Source organism: Pseudoliparis swirei, chromosome 11 (assembly GCF_029220125.1).
Source record: "Pseudoliparis swirei isolate HS2019 ecotype Mariana Trench chromosome 11, NWPU_hadal_v1, whole genome shotgun sequence".
Taxonomy (NCBI): Eukaryota; Metazoa; Chordata; class Actinopteri; order Perciformes; family Liparidae; genus Pseudoliparis; species Pseudoliparis swirei.
The window spans coordinates 4586447-4608895 of NC_079398.1; the positions used below are offsets into that span (position 1 = coordinate 4586447).

The 22449-nt window shown below is 45.9% G+C and overlaps 1 protein-coding gene across 1 annotated transcript in view; it reads left to right on the forward strand.

Moving 5' to 3' along the window:
* msrab (methionine sulfoxide reductase Ab) overlaps nt 1–20916 on the forward strand; it is a 57817-nt gene extending 36901 nt beyond the window's left edge. Inside the window, exon 5 of the mRNA XM_056427087.1 lies at nt 20546–20916. Within this exon, the coding sequence (XP_056283062.1) occupies nt 20546–20550 (5 nt within the window). The 3' untranslated portion in view covers nt 20551–20916. The remainder of the gene's footprint in view (nt 1–20545) is intronic.
* Nucleotides 20917–22449: the final 1533 nt, after the last annotated feature.

Genomic DNA, 22449 nt, shown 5'->3' on the forward strand with positions numbered 1-22449 from the left:
ACAGGCGTGAAGAAAGGAAGGGCTGAGTGAACACACTCACACACACACACACACAAACATGTTTTTGTCACTTAGGAGGACATTGCATTGACTTATATTCATTCCCCGGAAATATAACCAGCAGTTCATGACTGATCCCAAACCTGAGCATAACCAGACTCCCAGTCCTACCCCCCCCCCCCCACCGTCACGGTGTACCTGTGTGTACCTGTGTGTACCTGTGTGTATCCGCTTTGTGTCACTAAATGTAAAGTGACGCCCCAAAATGTGGCCGCGTGACGTGATTTGTGTTGCCACGGCGACGCCGACGTACACACACAATCACACCCTGAACTCTACCGTACGTGATCTGTATTCGTTTCAATCCTCACACACACACACACACACACACATAAACATACACACACACACACGTACGCAAACACAACGCGACACATCCCTCTCCACGCAGCCGTCATCTCAGCTTCGAGACGCCCGACTCGACGGCGCCTCGCTTGCTCTTCCTCTCTGAAATGTTCTTCCCTCCATCTCTGGCATATTTTACTGTCCACATCCCCACCTCCATTCCTCTGCTGCAGTGAAAGAGAGAGAGGGAGACAGGGAGAGGGAGAGAGAGAGAGAGAGGAGGGAGAGAGAGGGAGAGAGAGAGAGAGGGAAAGAGAGAGAGAGAGAGAGGGAGAGTGAGAGAGACAGAGAGAGAGAGCGAGGCCACGTAAGGTTACACACAGCGGTGTGACGCCATGCATTCTGATTTATAGATCTAAAATGGCCGCCGTGTTGTGATTGCCGTCGAGGGCTGGATGAAGAGCGAGGGGGGTGGCGGGGGGGGGGGGGTACGTTTGCTCGGAACAGCGGACCTTCTTCCCCGGGCTTCCTCCTCACGCGGAGCGTCCTCGCCCCGGAGGGTTCGCCACTACATTAATTCGGCCACGCTCGCGTCGGCCGTAGGCGGTTCCTCCGGTTCGAACTGCACACGCCGCCTCGCGACCACGGCGGCCGTGTCCGTGGTCGCGAGGCGGCGGCCGGGTCCGTTCTGCCGGGAGGTCGGAGCCCTCGCATCGGAGCGGCCGCCGCCGAGGACGTGGAGGTCAGCCGCCGCCTCGGCCTCTCTGTGGGGCACGAGCTTTGATTTACTGACTCCACTGCATCACCTTCAACACACACACACTCTCACACACACACACACACACACTCACACACACACACTCACACACACTCACACACACACACTCACACACACACACACTCACACACACTCACACACACACACACACTCACACACACACACACACACTCACACACACTCACACACACACACACACTCACACACTCACACACACACTCACACACACTCTCACACACACACTCTTACACACACACACACTCTCACACACACACACACACATGCAGCTTGTCCCACACTGCCTCCATGTGGCCAACATGAGACACTGCCTTGCAGCCCTGCGCTGACATCATCACCTCTTATAAATTAGTATCGATGCTTTTTTTAAAGCTCTCTTCCTCTTATAAATCCAGATGACATGAGGAGTAACTAGAAATGTCCAAACGTTAATATTCAGCTCAGTTACAATAACGATAAAAGTGAAAATATAAGCGCAAAAAAAAAGGTGGTTGGTTCATTGTAATATGTTTTTTATGATTAGATAGTCAGTGAAGTAATTTATTATTCTCTCAAATATGAGAAACTTATGATGAGCAGTTTTCTCTATTTTCTGACATTTTTACAGGACGACAATATTCAACTCCTATTCTTTTAAAAAGCACTGCTGGTGGATTAATATTGGAATATAAGCTTTGAAAAAATATCCCGCTTTGACACATTAATAACTGTCTTTCACAATATTTGACAAGAATGTGATTTTATCAGTTTTTACATCAAGAGGATTACAGTTCCAAAATGCAAATCCGGATGATTCTGCCGTGTAAGTAAGACATGTGGATGCGCTCTCCCTGCCTTGAACATGTCAAATCCATCCTGACATGCATCTCTCCAGCTGACCTCCATAAAGCTACAAACCAGGCACATTTTAAAGTTGTATCCCCTAAAGAAGAATGAAGAAGCCCTGAGTGATCCTGCATCACAACGGGGTGAGCCACGATTGGACGCGTTCAGCTTCTGTTTCACGGCGCTCGCTGAACTCTGTCAATCGACGCCCCCGTAAAGCGAAGCTCCTCGGCTCGGCACGCGGCCTCCAGATGCAGCGCCGCTCGCAACTTCCTGGTTGCCCTCAGACTCTCCCAGTGCACCTCCGACTCGTTGTCTCGGCAGCTCTCAGGAGCGCTGATCTCGAGGCCTGAGTGCTTGCATTATCAGATGGAGAAAAGCACTCGGCTAAGCAGGTATCTGATACATCTGTCAGAGGTATTAATGTGTGTGTGTGTGTGTGTGTGTGTGTGCTTTTCCGTTGTGTGCGTTTGAAGCCTTTTCTCAAAGTGTAAGTATGAAAGTGTCTTAGAGAGTTCTCAAAGAGAGCGGCTACTCTTTGATGCTTTGTCCCGTGGAGAGAGAGAGAGAGAGAGAGACGCCGAGGCGAGCCGCACCGCTGAGAGAGAAACACGCTCCTTTCTTCTGTCACTCAATCACCAGCTTTCTAGCTGCGGTGCAACAACTCTTTACTTCATTCGCGAGAGGTATCGCAAGCGCACATCCAATACACGAGAGAACTAGAACGGGCACTCGGTAGAGCGCATACCTTCGCCGCAGCCACTTTGTTGGTACTTGGCATGAGAGTGTGTGGAGCTTGATGTCATGTGAACATGTTGGCATTACATGTTGGCATTAGTTGCATGCCAATTGGATACAAATTGACCGCGCTATGGTAAAAATAAGATTTTGACCTTTTCATGACCTTGACCTTTGACCCGATCGATCCTAAAATCTAATCAAATGGTCCCCGGATAATAACCAATCATCCCACCAAATTTCATGCGATTCGGTTGAATACTTTTCGAGTTATGCGAGTAACACGCATACAAATAAATAAATGCACAGTGATCAAAACATAACCTTCCGCATTCTCGAATGCGAAGGTAATAAAACAACCATTTAAAGAGGCGGCTACATTTTTAGGAAGTGATGGAAAATGGAGAGAGCAGCACTGGATGTGTGTCATGGCGGAGGTGTTGGGGACGGGCTGCAGAATGAAGACGCTGCACACGAGGAATGTTTTCCGCGTTTGGGGATTCCAACCGTTAACAGGCTTTTCCGTGAGGATTAGGGTGGGATTAAGGCGGGCAGTCGTTCTGTTTCTCCAAGTTTGAGCGAACGCACCTTAAGTCTAACCTCATAACCTTTGTCATTTCACGGCGTATGGAATGCAGAGACACATTTGTTTAAAAAACGGATGTGATGTTGTGTATTTTGTCGATAGGAGCTGGAGAAAAAAGGCTTCGGTCGCATCACCACAGAGATCCGGGAGGGGCAGCTGTTCCACGACGCCGAAGACTCTCACCAGCAGTATCTGAAGAAAGTCCCAAAAGGCTATTGTGGCCTCAAAGGAACCGGAGTCTCTTGTCCCTTTGGAGCCAGGAAGGAGGAACTGTGAAGGAATGCGGGGTGAGAAAGAAAAGGAGGAGGATTTTTGAAGGTTTGAGGGCGTTGATTAATCCTAATCTTTTCTTTTTGATTCAATTCAATTCAGTTTATTTGTAGAGCCCATTTTCACAAATTACAAATTCCCCTCAGAGTGCTTCACAATCTGTACATATAGACATCCCTGACCTTTGACCTTTGACCTTTGACCTCACATCGGATCAGGAACAACTCCCAAACAACCCTTCAGGGTAAAAGGTCAGAACCCTTGAGGAGAGAACAGAGGAGGATCCCTCTCCAGGATGGACAGGTGTCATAGATGTCATGTGACCAGAAGGAATCATTACACACACATTAAAACACAGCAACAACACAATGAATATGACAGAGTGGATGAAGAGTTGGTAGTCGGCATATTCCACCATCCACTGGTTGATTATTTTACTCGGGGTTTGTATTCGTATCGTCTGATGCAATAACATATTAGTCACGTTGTAAATACACTACTAAGCTTCAGCAAAGTTTTTAGTCAGAGCTTCACTCTGTATTTGTCAGCTATAAATATAGAGTCAGAATGAATCTGTGTACATAAAATAAATGAACTCTTAAATACAATACAAAGAAACAAACAACCCCTCTGGGCAAAGATTAAACATAAACATGTAACTAATATGTACAGATACACATATAGAAATATACACATATATAAAAACAATAATATTTGGAAACCGTAAGACTTTAATCTGCACTATCAGACAACTTTCTCGATAGAGCACCTGTGAAACACAAAGGAAATACAAAGTGCTTTACACAAGACATCAAATGCATTAAAAACATTTGTAAAAGACCGGAAGGAAAATGAAAGGACATAAATTCAAAGGGTATTCAATTTACGGTGCAGCTGCAGCGGTGTTGTCGGCCTGCAGTATCAGTCTGATTCCACAAGGTGGCGATGTTCCTCAAAGAACGAAGAGCCGAGGCAGAATGGTTCTGTTGCGTCCACTTTCATATTTATTTGATAAAATATTGTATTTTTACACCATGTGAAAACTTTTGTCTTCTAAATTTTCTTGATTGGCATAACATCCACCAACTCTCATGATTTTACTATTCAGCAACCTTTTTTACATCCGTCTTAAAACCAGAACTTGCCTGTCAGCACGCTCCAAACAAAGAAAAACTCGCGTCACCTCCCCCTCGTCACCTTTTATAATCCGTGACACGTACAAATAATAATAATAATAATATTATAATACAGGACAACACATGATCCCAACTCAATACAAGTGTATGCGAGGCTGCATCTATCGTCACTGGGTATTTACGACACTGAAGTAAACGTTAAATACCTAAAAACCTGAAGGGGGCGCTAAAAGGGAAAAACTACATAGTGGGGCTTTAAATGCAGAGTTTATTATAATCAGTCGCTAATTAAAAGTGAAGCACAATAAATCCAACTGTGAATAGCCCATGTAATAGAATTTACACTACGTTTATTTTGTCTCCCTTTGTAAATAATAAACTATATCTCAACCTTTTCTTTATGTACCGTGCGTTTGCTTTTCTGTGTCGGTGTGTTGCAACATGCATGTTTGTGCCCATGCAGCTTGATATATATATATATATATATATATATTAAAGATGAGTCCCTGTTGAAGTGATTTCTTGCATTGTTCTGCCGATTTGAGAATGGACCGTCGTTGTACGACTGCATGTGACACACATTTGAGACTCTGTACTCGTTCTAGAGTGCAGAATGAGACACTTGAGGCACTCAAGTATTCACTATGACACACTCGCTTTGCCTAAACCCTGACGCCACTCCCCACAAACCCATAATGATGTACAAATGTCCTGTTATACATTATATAATTACATATCGGAGAGAACTGAGGAATAACTGAATTGTGTGCGACCCTTTTTTTTATCGTCAAATTTTGTGAACGTCTAATGCAAAATTAAAATCATCATCATTAGACCCCAAAATACTGAGATGATATCTAGAAAAAGCTTTATGGTCGACCGCAGTGTGATTCACCCCCGCCCCCCCCCCCCCACCCCCTCCATGCCTCTGCTATCTTTCTTTTTCTGTCTGTGTGTATGTGTCACATCCTGACACCTGTGTGTAGGTGTGGACCAGGGCACAGGTGCAACCTCTCAAGGCCTATTTTAGTATTGGGACAGATATTTTTTGCATGTGTCTGCATGCAGCAGCCGTGTGTGTGTGTGTGCGTGTGCGTGTGCGTGTGTGTGTGCGTGTGTGTGTGTGTCAGAGCATGTGTAGCTGTGGCTTACTTGATCGAACCACCGGTATGTGGTTGGGCCAGCGAGCCGTTCTCAAGCGCCCGCCTTTATTTTTGCATGCTGTTGTGTTTTGGCTCGTGTGTGAGAGGAGATAACCTTTGAACAACACGATCTTCATCACGCAGCTTTGAAGAGAGGGTGGCATGAGAGCTTGAATTGCACGTTGAAATCTGTTTACGTCTCGTCTTCAACGAGATACACCGGCCTCGGTGAACCACAGCATGTTTACTTTTGCCACATTGCAGAGAATGATAAGGATGTGAGAACCTGATATGGAGTTTTTACAACGTGTAGAGTTACATTTCAGCAGCAGCCGCATACGCACGTTTACGTTTTCTGTGTATTCCTTTGTAACGGCTGTAAAATGGGGCATGGAAATGCATGGTACTCTCATATACGCATCCATACACAAACACAGTGAGGCAGGGCAGGAACCGGGCTGTGTGCCCTTCAGACAGAGCCTATTGTCTGCAGATGGGCCTTTAATGGCCCCACAGCTGGCCACAAAGAGCAGACCGATGCCTCTCGCTGGCCTCGGTCACCCTGCAGAGAGCAGGCGGCTCACGGCCACACCGACACCACCCTGGGTGTGCGTTTGATATCTCACACACCCTAACAAGCGTGAGCTTTTTACTTTTCATCAAATTCTCGCCCCAACTGGTTGAGAATAGACTCGAGAAAAACAAGTGGAGCTGTAGAGTCGTCTGCTGAAATGGAGAAAGAAGAGTTTGATGTTTATCAGAAGAAATGTGCACACTCTTACCCACACACACACACACACATCAACACATGTCCCAACCACTACCTCTAACTCCGTCCTGTGCTGCCGCCTAATGCAAAAGGCATCGCCTACGCAAAACGATACCTTGCAGAGAAGTGCACCCACACATATTTCTTGCACTCCGATACGCTTCCTATTGTGTCCTCATTGCGCCGCCTTTCATTAATCTTCCCCTCAACGGCTTTAATAGATGTAGATTTGCCGTACGTATATAAAGCACCGGCATGTAAACATAATTGGAAATGGCATTAATCTCGCTTCCTCTTTGGCCGCGATGCCGCTAGATAACCTGCTTCTGGAGACGGCAGCGCAGCGTTGTTTGGTGAGCTTTATAAATAGAGCAGAAAGTGGTGTATTCTTGTGCTGCCCTACCAGCTGGAGAGTTGTTGTGACTTCTTGTCCTGTTCCTCACATAATTACTTTTGTAGATTGCAGAGGTAGTAGGCACGCAATTGGATGTGTGCGTGGGTGTGTGCATCTTCCGCTGCATGCGTGATAGCAGCAGACACAACTGAGCTCGCCTCTCTACGCGGCCTTTTGCGTTTCTCTCGTGATCATTCTGAAAGTTGTGAGCCGTTTTTGTTTTGCAGATGCCAGATGTGTCTGCATCACCTCCCTCGCTCTCCCCGTCCCCTCCCTCTGGTTCCTGCATGGGCGCAGGGTCTCAAAATCGGAGCATCGGGGCTCCAGAAAGCGGAGCACAGCAGTTCCTCTGTGCAGCCCAGAGAAGTGCAGCCTTGTCTGGGGCGATGCATCTGCAGCCCGAGGGTGAGCCGGGGGGGGGAGAGGGCGAACCCTGGGTGCCTCTCTGCATGCCGCTTTTCAGTCGAGGTCTTCTCCGTCGGCGCACTCTGACCCCTGAACTCTGCGGGAGAAAAGCGTCTTCCAAATCCTGCAGAGCGGCACACAGCCAGACTGGCATCGGACTGGCAGCTTGATGACACTTGAAAACCTTTTAGACTGTTTCCTCAAACTGGTTAGTTTGGTGTCACAATGCCCTCATTAATGAAACCGACAGAGGCAAGCTTAAACAAACAGGCGTGCGTTCATCCTCATAGAGAGAGTCACAAGCCCGTTCCTCCCTTTCTACTGGGAATAGCAATGGGTGGAGGGTGGAGGGCAGCACGTGCTGCAGGGCCTAGTTGGCTTGCTCACTGGACCACTGGCGTTCTGGCTGACGGCCCACACTGTGACACTCTGCACCTGGGAGCCTGTGTGTTGTCAGCCATGCTAGCTTAGCTCGAGCTAGCGCCACGTGACACACAGGAAACACAGAAATAGCTGCTTCGTGTCTTCAGCACAGTAACCACTTAACGGCGGGGGGGGGGGGGGGACAGAACGGGGCTGAGGAAAGAGGTTACAGGAGCGTAGAAGACAGAGGAATACTGGTTGGAATGGGACGGGGGGGTAGCACGCTGGTGTAGAATAGAGAGCGCAAGAATAGGAAAGTGGAAAGGGAAACAAAGAAACGCGAAGGCACTTTGCACACCTGTGCAGTCTCGTGCTGGAGGAGCTCCGCTGGCCTTGATTTTGACACGATGTTCAACTAAATGGTGCATTTGCATATTCACTGACAGATGCGGCACATCCTGTTCATCATCTCGTTTTTATAATCAAGCGGGGCCCTACGAGGATGATTGCGCAACACGAACGACCTGCAGCTGAGGCTCTGACGTAACGGTGACATTTCCCAAACACCTCTTTCACGTCATGCCGGTTTCCTGGTCAATGCTCTGGCTTTATCTGCCGAGCCTCACCTCGCACAGGTGTGAGAGTCGAGTTTTAACACGACCAATAAGCCCTAGATTAGAGCTCTCCGCTGGAAAGGGTTGTGCAATATTTGGACTTTCAGGTATGTGTGGGGGGGGGGGGTGCTGGTGTGTCACGAGTCTGAGGAAAGAGGACGGAAACACTGCCTGAATCTTGGTGTGCTCAGTTTTTGGCGCGAGGTGGAACGGGATGGTGGTGTTCTCTCTGTTTTGACTGGATGTAGGTTTGTGTCTGTCAGAGATGTGAAGAAAATGAGTAAATAGAGGAAGAGAAAAAAAGATGAGATGCTGGCTGCACCAGGAGGAAGCTGTGTCGGATGCTTCTCCATGCAGCTGCTCCCAAACACCCACACTTCCTGTTGGAGTGTGTGCGTGTGTGGGTTTACTTTTTGTGTAGCGATTTAGTGCCTTTTTTATTCTAATGAATGTATATTCAAGTTTGGGGGCGCCATGCGCGTGGTTTCTCTCTTATCTGATACATTTTAAACCGTGCGCTGCGAAGGCAGATCAGTCGTATACGATCAAACACAAAACTGGCCTGGATCAAAGCGAGGTCTAGAAAAGTAGAACTTGAAGCATCCGACAGAACACGCTTTCTAAAATTGCTGACGTCGGCTTCTCCCGCCTGCGGAGGCCCTCTGCGTCTTTTCTAAGAAACACTGGCCTCAAAAAACATCCGCTGGTGGAAACACTGGCCTGACAGTCAGTGAATGGAAATGTTTTCGGTGAGCATGTGGCCACACTAAGGTGTGTGATATTGTGTGTGTCTTTGTCTGTGTGTATGCATGTGTGTGTAGGTATGCTGTGGCCTATCTTAAGTTTCCATGACAATGATATGCAAAGGGATTTTTCATCTGCTTCACCTTTGTGTTCAGCTTGACCTCTGACCTGCTCCACACTCAGCACCACGACATCTTCAGCTTCACGTATCATGTCCAAGCCTTCAGCTTCAAATCTAAATGTACTTTTAAAACTTTTTTTTAAAGTAAATACTTAACTCAACATTTAAAAAAATGGCAAGTAGCACAATAGAAAATATGACTATTCTTGAGCAAATGTATTTAGAATAAATTGTTGTAGATTGATAATGATATTAAAATGTTCTCATGTAATGTAATATAATAATGTTTACAAATAACAAACTAAATCCATTTGTTTTATCGGGGATGTAGTTTCTGCAAACCGAGACTTTGCTTCACTGTCGGATCATACATTTATCATTCGGATGACATCATCAGCTCAGCTGTTATGGCCTTTTCCAAATATGTTGACTATAGCCAGCATGTCAACTGATCCAATGTTGCCCAACTTTTGAGATATGAAATATGATCTGGATGCTGTGATGTCTTTGTATTGTTCTTCGTGCGCTGCTGGTGCCGAGCACGAAGGAGGATACAGTGCATCTGCTCCGTAATGATGGGGGAACAGCACGTGTTCAGCCCAAAACTGTGTGATGGACGACAGCCGTGCCAGTTCAACGTGGATTGCTATTATTGAAGGACATTTCTGGCAGATATACAGATAACAGGATTTTTGCTCCAAAATGTTTGGGGTGATTTGAACATCAGATCACACATTGTGTTGGTAGTTATTGGGTCTGGAAGTGACTCTGTTCCAGAGGTACTTTTATATTAATATTAAAATGTATATTTATATTCATCCCCGGTGTCTGAGGGAGAGGAACCACAAGTCCTTCCTTCCCGCTTACTTTATTTCCCCCCTGTATATTTAGTATTTAGTTTTTAGTATTGTGTTTTGTGTTTTTTAATATTTATTTTCATTGATGCTCTGATGTGCACCGCTGCTGTGATTTTTGAAATGTCCCCACTGTGGGACAAATAAAGGAATATCATATATCATATTTGAGAATGTTTTTAAATACATTTACACTTGGGGAGAGAAGTTAATATTTAGAATCCATTCGAAACCTCTCCACCCTTTTCATTGTGGTCAGGACTCAACCATGAGCGATGTCAACAATACGGCTTTGAAAAGACGTGTTGAAGGACAGGAGATTAATCATGTCGATGACAGACGAATGCAGAAAACAAAAGCAAGTTCCAGCTTCTCAGGCGTGGTATTTAGCTGTTTTCTTTGTCCTGTATTCAGTGAACTGAATATTTTGGGGTTGGCCGGAACGAACAAGCCATTCAAACAGGTCCCCTCGGATACTCTAGGAACTTGTGATGGGCAGTTTTAAGTAAACAAGAAACTAATTGGCAGATTAATGAATAAAATAATAATTAGTTGTAAATAGTTGACTTATATGTTTCTATTTTTCTCAGGTCTACACATTTGTATTCACTGTGTTATTGAATAAAATACTTCTGAACTCGTATGAATAGAAGTTCATTTGAGAGATGCTTAATGCAGTGTTGTATGTTTCTGAGAGGAAACGGGAATGGAGCCGCCGACTGCGCTCGCTCAGTGAAACACACATGTTGCCGTAACCTTTGATGACACATGCCTCTTCTTCCTCCTCAGCCTCCTCTTCTCATGTTCTACTCATACGTGTCTGCCTTCGTCTCGCTCACCTGCGTCACACTCGTTTGCCTCCTCTTCTCTCGGGGCAGTGTGTGAGCTGTGGTGAGCCACAGACCAAAATAACTGGTACTTTTCTTTTTTCATAAGAACACATGTGCATCCACCCACACATAAAGTCACACGTGTGCAGAGTCACTCACACACACTCGCACAGACAGAGGTCCCTTTTACTTGAGGATCTCTGAAGAGAGGTGTAGCACCGGACCAGGAGAGATTGAGTTTGTGCTCTATGGACCTCCACGGCGAGGGAAGTAGGCCGTGTGTCGACGCTGTTTATGGGCGAAGGATCTATGAGCTGTGTCAACTGTCTGGAGTTTACAACCAGAAAATAATGTTTAGACATAAAATAACTGTTTCATTCTTTCAGTTTCCTTTTTAAAACATCTCCAATCAGCTGCAAGAGACGACTCTCTTTCTCACTTTCTCTCTGTTGCCTTCTCCGGTGACAGATCCTGCAGCCTCCCCGTCAAGCTGGCATAGTGGCATCATTCTAAAACTGGTATTAGGCATTTCCTGCTGCGTCCGTTGGCGTGTGTGTGTGTGTGTGTGTGTGTGTGTGTCCATATATATGTGTATGTGTGTCTCAGTGTGCGTGTGTCGGGGCGGAACGCACCTGGTCCGCGCAGCTGTGGGGATCCTAGCAGGGGGGAGAGAGAGAGAGAAAGATAGAGGAAGGAGAGAAAGAGCGAGGGATGGGAGGAGACGAAAAGGGGGCCCTGTGTGCTGTACGGGGGACCCGACGAGTTCAAATGGAAAGAAGGATGTGGGAAGAAATGGAGGGACAGGATTTGCTCGGCACTGTAGCTGAGCATCCACGGCGTACACTGTATCCACAAAGTGGCAGGAAGTTCCCTTTAAAACGGTTTTATTCGGTTAAAGACATATTTGTGAGGTCAAGTTTCTGCGTCATGTGACGTGAATCAGGTCTGACAATAATCCTAAACATTCCTTTAAGTCGAATGAATCAACCCTGTGTATAATATTCTTTTACAAGTCTGGGTCAAATGTTGATATTCATCTCTCACGAGAAAAGAAATAAAGTGCGCGGGAAAAAACCGTAAGCTTTTGGGATAACCAAAGTAATTCTATTGTGGTTTGACTGCAACTGATTTGCATATTTCTGGCTATTGTGACAGTCGCCTCCCACCAGAGAATCACATGCCTTACTGGAAACTGTGTTGTCCTTACCGGTATGCAGTTCCTCTGTCCTTCTGCAGAGGGGGCAAGGAATCTGGGGGAAATAAAGAATGGAAGAAATACTTTTGAACAATGCAGATTTCAGTGTGAGCAAATAGGCCACGAGGAATCCACGTAGGAACCCAACGAGGAGACACACAAATGTGTCTGTCAAGCGTTTTCATTCAAAGTGCACAGAGCTCCTTCAGTGTGAAGGGACAGCACAGATGTGCTCACACAAACACACACACAGTCTATTTCACAGCTGGATGACCAAGGAGCAGTCGGCACTGGGAAGGTCAGATGACCAGGTCAAAGGTCAAGCCACAGAGAACTGCAACAGAGGAAAGAGGGCACACACATGTCTTAAAGTCTCCGTCCACACTGATGCAGCTCCTCGGCCTTTACTCCAGGAGAACGGCAGTTTGGTCCGGAGTCAAAGGCAGGACACACGTCAGCATGTCGGTCAGACTCGTGCTTATTTGAGAAGCAGACCCTAGATCAGTTCCCAATACGCTGCCCTTCATTATCTGGAGGTTTACATTTGCCATAGAACGTAGTAGATGCTGCTTTCCTTCAGCTGCTGTCAGGCTGCACACTGCAGGAGATCCTGGAAACTCAGGGCTTTACTTTACTCAGCACTTTTCTTTATTTCCCTCCTGTTTATTTAGTATTTAGTATTAGCATTTAGTTTTTTAGTATTGTGTTTTGTGTTCTTTTATATCTTCATTGATGCTCCGATGTGCACCGCTGCTGTGATTTTTGAGATGTCCCCACTGCGGGACAAATAAAAGGATATCATATCATATCATTTCCAAAAGCTTATTTTGTTTTACAGATAATGTTTTCGACTGAAAGGCTTCTCTGGCCTGCGTCGCGTGTGTCGGCTGTCAGGAGCTGCATGAACTCCTGACTGTGGCCTTATTCTGTGTCTCCTGATCCTCACAGGAAATCCAGAATAGCTGCTTCTTCATAATATCCTGGAGATGTCGGGTCACAGCTGGTGAAATGAAACCACTCTTAATTTCCGAGAAGTGACCGGACTACATTGCTCATCAGCGTGCTCCAATTACAGCAAAGTTCATCAGGCAGCCAGTTTGAAAATGCCCATTTGCTGCCTAACGGGATCTTTTGAGTACACTAGAATGTGTGTGTATTGGATTTGTGTTCTCCATGTGGCTGTAAAGACAATGTGGACAGTCTATTTAGAGAGGGGCCGGTATGAAAGTGAGTCCAGTGGCTTCGCGGCCTCTGATGTGAGGAAAACAGCCACGACGTGATGGGAAGAAGTTTCCTGGGAGTTCTGTGTGTTTTCATGTGGTTTCTTTTTCAGCTTCTATGTTTATTTCTATGTGACAAGGATTTATTAACACTCGCCAGCTCCGTTCTGATCGATGTGTATGCGTGTGCATGTTCTGGACTTGTGTAAGCTCGGGTTTGGCAAACCTGTTCTCTCCCAAACAACAGCCAGGCAATCACGCGTCGCTCTAATTAAATAGAATCAACATGTTTCAGTTTTATGGCAGCAAACTGAAAGCTGGACTCTTTTCCCGTAACGTAAAGCAATAACACTTGAAGCCACTAAACTCACACGTTCCTCCACTTATCTCACGCCTACCTTGTTGTTCAGTTTGTTATTTTTACTTCAAATTACCTGTGAGACACACACACACACACTGGGGCTTATCTGCACGTTAAGATATGCTAAGTAAGGTGCCTGGTCAACGACGCGCGGCCGTAACCGCTGAGTTCAATTAGCCCCGGCATGCGGCCTGATTTCACAGTGTGACCCCTGCTGCTGCGCCGACACAGATTACAACTCTCCTAAACGTCGATGTGCGTCCGCCGGTGATCAATGCTCGCTTTGAAGGGAAGGACCAACGAGGCCTTCGAGGGAGGGGAGAGGACGCAGGACACACACACATGAATGACAGTGAGTGTGAGGGGGGGGAGAGAGATGCAGTATGGGACAAGAGGTGAGGAAGGTGACGTTGTGATGGATGGATGTTCACAGACAGAGAGATAGTGTCTTCTGAGGCTAGATGACCCCTGACCTAACCCATAAAGCCGCATGTGAAGACAACATCTTCAACATTTGTTTTGCACTGGACGGTGTGAGAGGTCGCGAGGCGGGAGATGTCGGCAACAACCAGAGAGAGAAGACACGACGAGCCGGCTGATCGTCTCAATGTGTTCATTTATGTTGCTGTATCCACTATATTTACATCGCTATTTATGTTCAGATCTCAGATCTTACTGTCTGACAAAAGTCGGGATAGAAGTGTTTTCTATTTGTAGACTTTCACATTCTTATATTTACACGATCGCGTGATGTGGTTGTAATGTTTTCTATGTCACAGAAACAGGAGCTGTAGTATCTGATGGCTAATGGGGATCCAAATAGATCAACACATACTCCTGGAGCACAATATATGTCCATAGAAAATGATAATTGGCATTCTTTAGTGATGTTGTTGTGGGATAACCATCAATTTTAGTGTATGCCGTTAATATGAACACAAATAAAAGCATAGTTTTGCTTCTTGATTGGTAGTTAAACATATGTATGAGGTGGACTTTTATATTTAGCCGAAAGACAGAGTGAGAGTGTGTGAAAGCACAGAAGCCAAAGAGATCCAGCAAAACCCCAAAGGATCAGCGATATAACATGAGCTGGAGGAGAGGAGAGGAGAGGGGGCTCTGGGGGAGCCCTCTGCCCTCCTCGTCTCCAGCCAGTCTACTGCAACATCTGGACTCACATCGGCCCTCCTCAGAGACTGCCACTGCTGTGGAGAGGGATGAGAGGAGTGACGGGGGAATAAAAAGGGGAGGAGAGGAATGGTATTGAGGGAAGGAGGTGAGAGGACGCTAATAAATGAGTCTAGAAAAGTACAAAATGAAGATAAACAAACAAGTCGAGGAGAGAAAAACATCATCTGTGCTTTCTGTGAGTCGTGCTGATGGTTTCCAGTGATCGTCTGGAACGCATGAACACGGGTTAGCGACACTCTGTGTGGCAGGAAACGGAACAACTTGTGATCTCTGCAAAAACACGAATGGAAAGTCTCACTCGGATAGTAAATGTGGGTGTGTATGCATAAAGGCACAAATGTGTTAATGTGCATGCAATAATCACGAATGCATGTGCAGGGTCTCCTTAAAGATGAGTAAATGCAACGTACAACAATTAACTCGAGAGCCACAAACGTTGCTTCAGGAATAACAAGTGAGACTTCTTTTAGAAATGAGCAAACCCAACAGACGAGGCCAACCCGAACCTTTTCACGGCATTTCATAACAGATTTTATAAACCAGAGAAACGCTCACTCGGGAGTGGAGCAATATTTGTTTTAACTGAGTATTTTTTTGTATTAGATTCTATTTTTTCTTTTATCATCAGTGCTGTTGAATCCTCATCCACAGCTCACTTGTTCTCACTTTTGTTCTGGCAATAATGAATTCAAACCTGGCTTATGTTTGTATTCTTTATATTATATTTATATTATAATATTTTTATATTATAATATTTTTTTAAATAATATTTTCTTTTTTGTCACTTTTTTTATTCGTTTAGACATATAAATATAAAACAAGATATATAATACAAAAATGTCAAACATAAACATATATATACACACATATACACACACATACATACATATACATACATACACACATATACACAAACATATACACACACATACATACACACACACATACATATACATATATACACACATACATATACATATATACACATAAACAGACATACATATACACACGAATGCATACACACATATATACGCATACACATAAATATACATACATATTATTACATATTATAATATTATTGTTATTTTGGTGGCACATTGGTGTTTGACAAAGTGTTCCCGTCCTCCCCGTCCATCTGGTCTTCATTGCAGGTTAAATATTCTTTGAATTATTTGGATTGCGTGTGCTGCCTGAACTCTGAAGGACGGCGACGGCGGCCCAGGCTCTCGATCGGGCGACGGTCATCAGCGTCTGATTTAAGTCTCACGGTTTTTAACTTTGAGACGTCAGGGCGGCCGGGCGGCTGATCTCCGAGTAACGTTTCTCGAGAATTCAGCAAATGTTTCACGGCCGCTTCCTGACTTTGTGAAAACGACGTCTCCACCGGCTCCACTGGTATTTAAGAGAAGATTGAACTGAGTCAACAGTTGGGAAATCAGGTTGAAACCAAACAATGCAAGAGGTGATAGTGTGTGTGTGTGTGTGTGTGTGTGTGTGTGTGTGTGTGTGTGTGTGTGTGTGTGTGTGTCTCTGTGTGTGTGTAGGGGTGGGGGTCACAGGGATGTTCTTGACTGTGTCATCTCCAGCAGCTGTTTCCCTCAAACCCTGCCTCGCCCCCTCCTCCCCCACCCACCCCATCGCCTCACAATGAAACCAATACAAAGGAACAGGAAGTGCCTCCCGTTAACTGGGGCCCAATCAAAGCCATCATTATTCCCGTGTCAGAATTTTTTACAGGAAATAGCTTCTCAGAAATTATGCCAGCTGTGCAGGGAGTGTGGTATTATTGTCTTAAAGGTCTTCTCTGGGGTTTTTTTTTCTTCCCCCCCTTATCAGTCGCTGCTAACAAAAGGACGCATAGACCCGTCTCGACCACGTGCGCGGCACACTGCCGCTGCTGTGCGTCGGTACGGCGAGCCGGGCGGCGTGTTCTCCGGCGCCGGGTGGTTATTGTGCAGCGAGTGAAAAGAGCTCCCCTGCTGCGCCTGCACCGGCTTCTTCGGTTCCCATCCTGAACCGAGCAATTGTCTTTTTTTAAACGAGGGGTGCTGAGCCCAGCGAGCACACAGATGCAAGAGTCCATACATGACCGCACACACACACACACACACACACACACACACGCGCAGCGTTGCCCACTGAAGCCGCAGCTGTAAGAACGCTGCTCAGATTACAGCGTAAACGGTGGGTTCAGGTGAAGCCTAACGTTTGCCAGATGCTGCGATAAAGTCACCAGGAGGTTAGCCTAACATTGGAGTGTTGTTGTTGGTCGGGGAGGGTGGAATCATCTGACTCCCTAACAAGAGGGGGGGGGGGCACACATCTGGCTCCAACAGAAACATCCAGCAACATGATCTAGAGGCGACCGCGAGCCCTGTCGCTCGTGCTCAGCCGTGATATTGAAACGGCAGAGTTTAACTTCAACCTCCGGATCGATCGACTGCAGACCGGATAAGCCGAGCAGAAAGGCGTCCGCTCGGCTTATCCGGTCTTCCGCCGGTCCTCTGTGATCCCTCTGTCTCTCCGAGGCCCTCGCAGACAACCTGACGAACAATAATTAACTCAGTCGCTCTCCGCGTTGACACAGGTGAGCGCCGCTCGGGTTGTTAAACAGTCATTACAGGGCAATGAACACACACACATTGGATTGACCACTAACATTGTCTCGTCTGTCACGTTAGGCTGAAGCCTCTTCAGTTACAAAATGCCACTGTTGACTGTGTTGACACTGATTAGATAACGGGGGCGTCCCATTGGACCCAATCCTCCAAGCTATCCTCTGCTGACACTCGACAGAAACCCCACAGGGGGAAATATCTTTTCCACTTTTGCCTTGTGTGAATCCAATGCAGAGACCGGGGACTTCTCTCAGTTGGAGGCGGATCCTCACCTCTCGTAAACTGGGCCTTGTCAGGCCTATCTGTTGTTTGGGCCAGAGGAGCTGCTCTGCGTCCTTCACTGTGAAGCTTATCATCGGTGTTTGAAGTGCACGTCTTTATCCGAGCGCCCTGTGCGGAGGTCATCAGTCTGACCCCGGGGTCTCTATCGCTATCCTTCACTATTTCTCTGCTTTTAAAAAGGTTGTTTCATCCAAATTACCAAAATAAATGATTTTATAATCAAAGGAAACATTTAAAGTAAGGTTTGAGAGATTTTGAGAAATCTTTGTTTCCATTGTTCTTGACTTTAAGACGATAGTCTGACAGTATGCAAACAGACACGGGAAACTAAGAGAGAGGGTGATGAGATATGACAACGTTTGCTTCCTCACAGCGAGAACGTCGGAGGCGTCTGAGCGGCGGTTCAGACCCAGAAGAGCGTTGCGATTAAAGAATGACAAATATGTGAGAAAGTCAAATAGAATCCGTGGCTGCCAGATTGCGTCATACATCGACAAGTTTAATAGCTTATCAGAAGCCTAAACACTCTCCAGTGTTTCTATAACAGAATACTAATTGAGCACTTGTAGGTCTTTGACTGACTGAAGCAATGCTTTGGTTGATGGTGTTTCATAGTGTTGAAACGTGTTCAATTTCATTTTTTATTAATTGATTTCCTATTTCTGCCCTGGTATTACTCACATGAATTAGGCTGATGTATGTTTATAACACCGTGCTGACGTCAGGACGACTCCACCCCCAGGAAAGCCTCTTTTTGATGACTGCATCCAATCCAAAGCATCAAATGATAGAGTTTTGTTCATGGGATTTATTTGAATATATTTTTATAATTTGGGTCAACCAACAATGAACATATCTTTTCATATATGTATTAGTTTTGTTTGAATTTCTGAGTTTTGTTCTGTCTTGCCATACGAATAACATTAAACATATTCCTCTGTTTTCCATTCTGTGGATTTGGAGGAAGAGACCTTTTTAGAAATCCTGAGTGACTTTGACCCTCCACTTTGTCCAGACTCTTAATTTAGTGCTTCAAGTATATTTTCAGTAAATTACAGAGTAGCCAGAGAATGTTAGCAGGAAGTGTCCATAAAACAATACACAGACCAGACATGGATGGACAGATATAGGCATGTCCTGGTCGTGTTACTCTCTTTCTCAATGACGCGTGATTCTGTTACTTCGGCTTTTATTATCAGCAACAATACATGGATTTTCAATCTTTCTTCTTCCCATGGAGCTCCTCATGAGCAGCAACAACAGCAGTGACCGAGGTGCACAGCGAGTCACATCGCGATGATCTCTTTAACTCTGGGGTCGCGGCCTCAACCGTTCACGGGCACGAAAACAGCAATACGTTTTTAAAACTCCCGCAGCGGGAGACAATCGCACGACACCACTACAACCTAAGTAACGTGATGGGTTTCTAATGGTTCCACACACACAAGGGCCAATTTAGACTCGCTCCATAAAGCCCGGCTGAATATGGCAATGCATCGCTGACAAGCTGGCAGAGTGTCCAATTTCCCTGAGGCCTGATGACCGTCACATGCTACTGCGAACGTCACACCGCCGTGATTAAAAAGCCGCTTCAGAATCAGAGGGTTCATGTTGGTGTTTGGAAAGAGATGAGGGGGGGGGGGGTTGGGTGAACAGAAAACGTGCAATATAAGAATATAAATCACTCTAAAGGGAGAAAGCAGAGAAGCAGACATGTATATGAGAGCCAGACAGAGTGAGAGGCGGGCCAGTAGCGAGTTGTTTCTGATTGGTTACGGAGCTCAGTGGTCTGTAAGAGCTTTTAATCAGGTCACTGAGAGCCCAGACCTCTGTGCTCCCACTGCCCCCTCCTACAGGGGTGACCAAGAGGGGCACCACTGACCCAGATTAGGAAAGGGCAAGTGTGTGAGTGTGTGTGTGTGTGTGTGTGTGAGTGTGTGAGTGTGTGTGTGTGTGTGTGTGTGTGTGTGTGTGTGTGTGTGTGTGTGTGTGTGTGTGTGTGTGTGTGTGTGTGTGTGTGTGTGTGTGTGTGTGTGTGTGTGTGTGTGTGTGGTGGGAATCTGCTGTGTATCATGTCTCAGTCCCCACTGTTTCAATTCATTAGTAGCACAAGGAAGGAGACAAGAGAGATGAGGAGGAGTGGCAAGTGTGTGTGCGTGTGTGTATGTGTGTGTGTGTTCATGCATGCTTGCATATGATTTTACGTACATGTGTGTGTGTGTGTGTGGGGACAGACTAAAGACGAAGTGTTAACCCTTGTGTTGCCTTAGGGTCATTTTGACCCGAATCAATATTACACCCTCCCCCCGCTTTAGGATTAATTTGACCCCATTCAATGTTTAATGTCGGTGTTCTTTCGGTAGTCAACAAACAAACATAAAGTGCCTCACACTTAAACTTGGAAAACAATATTAATTCTAATAATTTTCTGGAGGTTTTAATTGCTGGCATCAAATTGAACCCAAAGGGTAAAATATGTTAGTAAATATAAAGGTAACAGGAGGGTGAAACATTGAATCGGGGGGAGGGTGTAATATTGATTCGGGTCAAAATGACCCTAAGGCAACACAAGGGTTAAAAGAAAACAAAGCGCAGTGACAGAAGGAGAAAGTCACTGCTGCAGCGCATCTTAGATGTCAGGGACTCACTTGACCTAGAAACACACACACACACACACACACACACACACACACAGGTGCAGAGGTACCCACCAGGGACCTGATGGCCTCTGTCTGTCTCTGTGAAGCCTGACCAGCTGAACCCAGCAGCAGCAGCAGCAGCAGCAGCAGCAGCAGCAGCAGCAGCAGCAGCAGCAGCGGCGCTCGTGAGGCTCCTCCACGTCTTCCTCTCAATCCCTCGCTCACTGTGTTCATAGTTGCGTGCTAACATACTGCATACTAATGTCCTCCATCAGTATGTCGTACATGCTACCTACTGAATTAACAATTACCAGCAGACCGTCAAGTATAGTCAAGCGGTACGTCTTCTCTGCATCACACGACTGTATTCATAAAAGCGCCACCGCTCTGAGCTTCCCGTTGAATGATAATTGTTGATCACAAATGTAAATCAACATTACCTGTTCCACTCATGGCAAATAAATCAAAGTGATGACTATTGTGGAGTTAAATGGGTTTTCTAGAGAACATTGCATGTGTGACCTTCTGCGTTATTTCTTCCCGACTGTGCTTTAACATCAATCGCCAAAATGTGTAATTCTTTCATCCAACTGCTAATTATTGAACCCATCTGACCGACAGCCCCCCATTGAAGGATCAGGTGAGCCACAGCTCCCCTCAGGGTGGAGGTGTACGTCCAGTAAGCTCACGTCTCATACTCAGAAATTCTTGTTTGATCTAGTATACATCCGGGCCTTTCTTTCCAGCTCCACGTACAGCGCAGTTGGAATGCACCACATATATATTTACCGTTGTACATTCAATTCAATTCAATTCAGTTTATTTGTGTAGCCCATTTTCACAAATTATTAATTCCCCTCAGAGTGCTTTACAATCTGTACATATAGACATCCCTGACCTTTGACCTTTGACCTCACATCAGATCAGGAACAACCTTGAGGAGAGAACAGAGGAGGATCCCTCTCCAGGATGGACAGGTGTCATAGATGTCATGTGACCAGAAGGAATCATGACACACACATTAAAACACAGGAACAACACAATGAATATGACAGAGTGGATGAAGAGTTGGCAGTCGGCATATTCCACCATCCAGACCTCCACGGTCCATCAGGTGGAGGTGGAGAGGAGGAGTGGGCGGAGTCTCAACAGTGGGCGGAGTCTCAGCAGGAACGAACAGTAAGTCGCTGCACAGTTGTCGGCTAGTTGGCGAAACACTTTGGGATTGCTCTCGTTCCGTTTCAGTTGTCTCTTTCCGCTGCAGCTTGCCGGCTTCTCCTCCCCCGAGCTTGTGTTTCTTAAACCAACCGATCCATCTGCAGCCCGAGTGCTTTACTGTTTCACCCGGTGTTATATTCAACAGCAGTTTAACATCCAAAACAGACTTCATTTGGAGGCATGAACGTGTAAGAAGGGTCTGAATCCCACTCTCAAACACGTTCGGTGTCTTTATGTAAAGCCATGCTCTGTGTGGGGTCTCACAGAAAACTGACCCAGTCGGTCCGTAATTACAAGGTCAAAATTCTAGTTTCGGCGTGTTTAAATTGTATTCACCACAAATGTCCCACTCGCAAAGCAACAGTAAGAACAGCAATTACACAAGAGTATTTAATTATCATGGTTATCATCTGGTAGTCATCTGCAAATCGCGGCTAGGTCTTGACTCGGCTCAACGCTTAAAGACGTATCTCCATCCTGAAAGCTCGAGACTGGATGTGGATCAGATTCTTTCTTCTCTGCAAACGTGGGGATAACCACGGCCGACGCGCGTTGTGTCTGCGCTCTCTGCAGACACTTATTTTGGTGTTTATTTGCTGGTGTAAAACCAGAGGAATGGTTTTAAGAAAGAGAACATTGGGGCCTGCGGTGCTTCCATGAATGGGCATCCAGTGGAGGACGACAGCAGCGTGTTCCCCGTCAGGCTGTAAATACTCAGTCTGAGGCAGGATGAAGACGCCGGTGATGTCTCTCCTGATTAAATCTATGCAGTGATCAATAGCGATCATATACA